The sequence below is a fragment of the Salvia hispanica genome, chromosome 6, assembly GCF_023119035.1.
Source record: "Salvia hispanica cultivar TCC Black 2014 chromosome 6, UniMelb_Shisp_WGS_1.0, whole genome shotgun sequence".
In the NCBI taxonomy this organism is placed as follows: Eukaryota; Viridiplantae; Streptophyta; class Magnoliopsida; order Lamiales; family Lamiaceae; genus Salvia; species Salvia hispanica.
The window spans coordinates 13606243-13611907 of NC_062970.1; the positions used below are offsets into that span (position 1 = coordinate 13606243).

General features: G+C 39.7%; 1 protein-coding gene across 1 annotated transcript; it reads left to right on the forward strand.

The window, feature by feature from the left end:
- Window positions 1-1227: 1227 nt before the first annotated feature.
- On the forward strand, window positions 1228-5018 carry LOC125194744. The gene is made up of 3 exons (XM_048092974.1): window positions 1228-1964; window positions 2379-3607; window positions 4848-5018. Exons 1-3 carry the CDS (start codon window positions 1325-1327, stop codon window positions 5016-5018), a joined length of 2040 nt encoding a protein of 679 aa, XP_047948931.1. The 5' UTR covers window positions 1228-1324.
- The last annotated feature ends 647 nt before the right edge of the window (window positions 5019-5665 follow it).

Consider the following 5665-nt stretch of genomic DNA (forward strand, 5'->3'; position numbering starts at 1 on the left):
GCCGGGAGCTTCGGGAAAAACGCCCGGCCGGGCGTTTTTTACTGTGCAAAACGCCCGGGGACAGGGAAAACGCCCGGGCCAGGCATTTTGGCATGTGAAAAATGCCCGACCGGGCGATTATGTCGATTTTTAGATTTTGTGGGCCAACTTTCTATTTTTGGACCCATAGTATAAATACCTCTTGATGTTATTCCATTTCCGGAGGTTTTTGCTGAATTATATGCTTGAGAGCTTTGTTTTCTCTTGGAGAGGGTTTCTATCCAATTCCTAGATTTAGGTTGCTTGAATCCATCAATTGCTAGTTTAAGCATGGATTTCCATCAATTGCTAGTTCAAGTATGGATCAAGTAGAGGTATGCTTTGAGGTTTGTGGTTCCCTTGAAGATCTAGCCATGGATGCATGTTAGTATGTTGTAAGTGTCTTAGCTTGCTTCATCAATGACTATGTATCACAATTTCCACTCTATCCAATGTTACTTCTTGTTTTGATCATCTTAGTTTCCTAAATTCTTGTTGGTTTGCCATTATTGATACAATAGAAAATCTACTTCACAAAAATATTAGATCAATCACCTACAAATTGGGTAAATCCTTGGGAAATGGATCACAAAATACATGGATCCACATCATTTGGTATCTAGAGCCTAGTACCCACTAGGTGTTTGATCTATTGTTGCTTTGGGTTGGGTTATTTTTCCTTTTTGTCCTTTGTTTTTGCTCTGTTTTGGTGTGTATGATCTATGTTATGTGACCTACGTACCTGTAAAATTTCATCAAAAAATTCCTTCGTTTGCCTAGTTAACCGTGGAGATTAACATCATTGCTCTATTTTGGCATAGTTGGGGAAAACCATACAAAACATATCCAATCATCAAATCTGACTATATATGGCCATTTTTCCCTTGATCTAGACTTGTTTGGGAATCTATCCACCAAAATTCATCCAAATTGGGCGCGGGAATCAATACCAAAAAAAATCATAAAGATCAGCCAAATTTCAGCAAAAGTGTCACCCCTTGTTTGTTTTTCTTTGACTTGCATCTTGCTAATATGTGTTTATGGCTTTGTCTTCTTGATTTTGTTGACCAAGGAGTATACCTTGATTGATCCACCTCAAGCACTTAAATCTTGGAATTGGAGTTGTGAGTGTGAGTGAATCCACCTTTCTCACAATATTCTAAGCCTTTGTCGAGAGTTATTGGGGAGTGATTTGAGGGGGTTTGGGACATCAAGGTTGAGTTCATCTTCTTAAATTCTACTTTCTTTTATTACTAACCTCTAGGACTAGTTCCTAGTGTTTGTTTGATTTGTAGGTACTTACTCTATGCCTCCTCGCACCCGGTCCAACAAAATGGCGGGGACAAGTGCGGAAGGGGAGGAAACAAGCATGACTCACCCTACACCCGATGGGGACCTTGTGAGCATGATGGCCCGAATGATGAAGGAATTCAAACAAGAGATGATGATCCAAATGGATGTGCGAGCAAAAGAATCCATTGCTCGATCAAAAGAATCCGAAGCCCGCATGCTTGCCGCCCAAAACACATTATTTGAGGAGTTCAACACCTTGAAGGGAGGCCGCACATCTAGGACTCCTACTTCTAGGGGTAACCATCTACCTAATGTTGCCCCGGAGGAGATGATGGAAGAAGTGGTGTATGAGGGATGGCAACGGGGGAATGATAGAAATAGAGTCAATCACATGGAGAATGATCGGTTTGGGGGAAGAAATGGTGCTCATGGCCATTTTAAAGGTGACTATGAATCAAGGTACCATGGAGATGGGCTTGATAGAGGATATAGTGGGAAACGAGCTCCCAAGTCTCATGGAGAGTGGCATTCTAAGAGGGTGAGAGATCATGTTAGCCATAACGGGTTTGAGAGGCCAATTGAAGAAGAAGTCTCATATAGAGCTCGATTGAGGCCTACCTACCCACATGGTGGTGTTGACACAAACCAAAGAGGTAACTCATCAAGTAATTTGGCTACACCCTCTTCTTTCCATTTATCACATAAGTCTCTTGATGTATATGGAAATGTCTCCTCTTCGAAGAGCTTAATCCAAATTAGTAGAAAAAAAGAACGAGAGAGAGAGAAAAGGCTTGAGAGTGAATGTGAGTCTAAAAAGCCAAGAGAGCGTGATAAAAGACAAGAGTGTGAGGTGCAAAAGTCAAGAGAGAGTGGTGGGGGTGAGAGAAAAGAAAAATATCAAATGAGAGAAAAACCACAAGCACAAGTGAGTAAAGGGTGCTTGTTAGATTCTAAGGTCAACCTTGGGTGGGCACCAAATGATCCTTTGCCTCTTGCCCTTGGTGAGGAAACTAAACCCTTACCCACTAACACTTCTTCTATGTCTTTTTGTGTTCATGAATTTGTAGGAAATTTAATTGAAGGCATGGAAGTGAGGCATCATGTTGTACATGGCTTGGAAACTACTCACCCGGAGAAGGAACAAGAGGAACGAGGGCAAGTGGATGAACTCCTTGCCCAAGGTTCAAGTGCACTATCCTTATCTCCTTGTGATGTTTCATTGAATGAGATTATATTAGAGAAACCCCTTTGTGTTGATAAATTTGTTATTGATGTCTTGTGTAAAAAGTGGTCTCATGAGCTTGAAACTTTGAATGCTAAATCTACCTTTGCACCATATATTGATCCTTTCTTGGTAAAATCAAGCATTGAGAGACATGACATTTCTCTTGTGGCTTCTACCTTGAATGTTGGAGTGACTTCCTTGCATGCTAAGATGCCTAAACTTTCATTTGTTGGTAATTTTGAGCTTCATGTGTATGTGGATGAGGATACTAAGACCAAGAAGAGTAACATGGATAATGACTTTAGAACTTGGTGTTTGCTATGTCTTCATTGCAAAGTGGTTAAACCCTTCAATGGGATTGGAGTATTCTATGGCCGTTTTGTGAAGGATTTTTCCACTCATATGTCTCTTGAGGATGATGTTGTGACTAATGGCATAAAATTGCATCGTTCTCATGTTTGTGGTATTGTTTTAAAATTGCTAGAGCAATTGTGTGGGGCTAATTTGGAAACATTTCTCATGATACTTGATGTAGTTTTTTACAAGTATCATATGCATGGTGTTGAGTCTTGTCTCCATGTCGTGCATGAAGGTTTATGGACACATTGCTCCCTTATGTTTGATAATCTCTTGAAATTGATGGGGCAATGGGATGAAATCCATATTGATGAACTTTGTTTGTTAAATGATAATCTTTCTTGCAAACTTAATGTGAATTATCATAAACCTCCTCTATATCCTGACCTAGAGTTTGTCAATTTATGGAAGAGAACTTCTTATTTGAGCAAGAATGGTGTGTTAATGATTGAAAATGATTGTTCGTTGCATGAGCGTGAGAATAAGATTTTTGTGCTTAGGCCTCTCTTGATAACTTTCCATTTTGCACCATATGAGGACCCTTTCTTGTATATGCCTTGTCTTGATGAGAATGCCAAATCTTTTGTGAAGATGTTGAAGGACATGGGTATAGATAATGTGGAAATGTTTGAGGCAAAAAGAGTCAAATTGTGTGAAGCTTGTGTCTGGCATAATACTTGTTTTCATTGCATGACAATCAAGCCGTTTAGTGGGGTTGGTATCTTTTATTGTCATTTTGTCAAAGACTATGCATCACATGGTTTTGTTTGGGACTTCAATGTAAAAGAATGCCTGGGTATTTGTTTCAACATAGCTTATGTATTAGTTTTGAGCTTGTTAGAGTGTGTCCACCGTCGTGGTATGGTGACTTCTATTAGAGTCGTTAGTGGTCTTAATCTCTATCATCCTACATGGATATTTGATTTGATCTCGTGCTATTTTATAGGTGTACGGAATCCGGATTTGAGGGCAAATCCTTTCCAAGAAGGGGAGGATGATACGATCATGGAGGCCGTGCGTCAAGGATTTCAGCTACAGCTGGATTCAACCGAAAACCGTCCTATCGAGATGATATCTGAAAGCTATGAAACTGCCACCATTGTCTTCGTCTTGGAAACGGCTTCGCGTGGGTATCTTGCACATCCCAATCGGAGTCCGAATGAGGGAGTTATGGCGGTTTTACGGAAGTCGCGCAGAGAAGGCCGGGAGCTTCGGGAAAAACGCCCGGCCGGGCGTTTTTTACTGTGCAAAACGCCCGGGGACAGGGAAAACGCCCGGGCCGGGCATTTTGGCATGTGAAAAACGCCCGACCGGGCGATTATGCCGATTTTTAGATTTTGTGGGCCAACTTTCTATTTTTGGACCCATAGTATAAATACCTCTTGATGTTATTCCATTTCCTGAGGTTTTTGCTGAATTATATGCTTGAGAGCTTTGTTTTCTCTTGGAGAGGGTTTCTATCCAATTCCTAGATTTAGGTTGCTTGAATCCATCAATTGCTAGTTCAAGCATGGGATTTCCATCAATTGCTAGTTCAAGCATGGATCAAGTAGAGGTATGCTTTGAGGTTTGTGGTTCCCTTGAAGATCTAGCCATGGATGCATGTTAGTATGTTGTAAGTGTCTTAGCTTGCCTCATCAATGACTATGTATCACAATTTCCACTCTATCCAATGTTACTTCTTGTTTTGATCATCTTAGTTTCCTAAATTCTTGTTGGGTTGCCATTATTGATACAATAGAAAATCTACTTCACAAAAATATTAGATCAATCACCTACAAATTGGGTAAATCCTTGGGAAATGGATCACAAAATACATGGATCCACATCAGCCTTCTCTCTCCAAAGACAACTTATTCTCCCGCGTAGCATTTGAGTTATGCTGCTTCGCATTCTTCACACCCTTGCCCTTCTTCTGGATGCCCTTCTTCTGGTGCTTGGGGTGGCTATGCAGAGGCTGGTGCCTGGGGTGGCATTGCAGGGGCTGGGCATCCTCACACTTGTGAGGATGTTTGGGGCCAATGGTGTGAAGAAGAAGTGCAAGAAGAAGAAGAAGAAGAAGGGCAAGGGTGTGAAGAATGCGAAGCACCATATTACTTTTCAAGTAATGCAATACATATTATAAATACACTAACATGTTCTTAATAGATACACTAACTCATGGATCATGGATCATGGATCATGAAGAGTGAGAAGAAGCCTTTTCAAGTACTAGTACATGAATCATGCTCCTATAAATACAAAAAAGTACCCTCTCCGTCACAGATTTGTAGTAACATTTTGTCATAAAAGTTCGTCCTACATTTGGAGTAACATTTAGAATTTATCATATTTGCACATAAAATTTTACCTCATTATTCAATAAAATTACACCCAAATGCCATTATCTACATTAAAATAAATCAAAATAAAAATAAGAACCCGTACCATAACTAAATGTTACTACAAATATGGGACGAAGGGAGTACTATACTTGATACAAAAAAAAAGTGATCATCCTCCTATAAAAAACACCAAAAATGGTAAATGGAAATAAAATATTGTTTGAACAGTTGAATGGATTGGCTTTATAGATAATTGTTATTAGTGTAATTAATTAGTGGGACAAGTGTAAACAATGTTAAAAGAAGTTGGCTAAATCATGCCATAATATTGGAATAGTAAAGGTATATTGAGCCATTGAGTCTAACAGTATGCCATCGAAGCATAGAAAAGTCTGAAAATTGATATTGGAATAGGTAAGGGTTTTTGGCTTTTTAAACCAAAACTTTT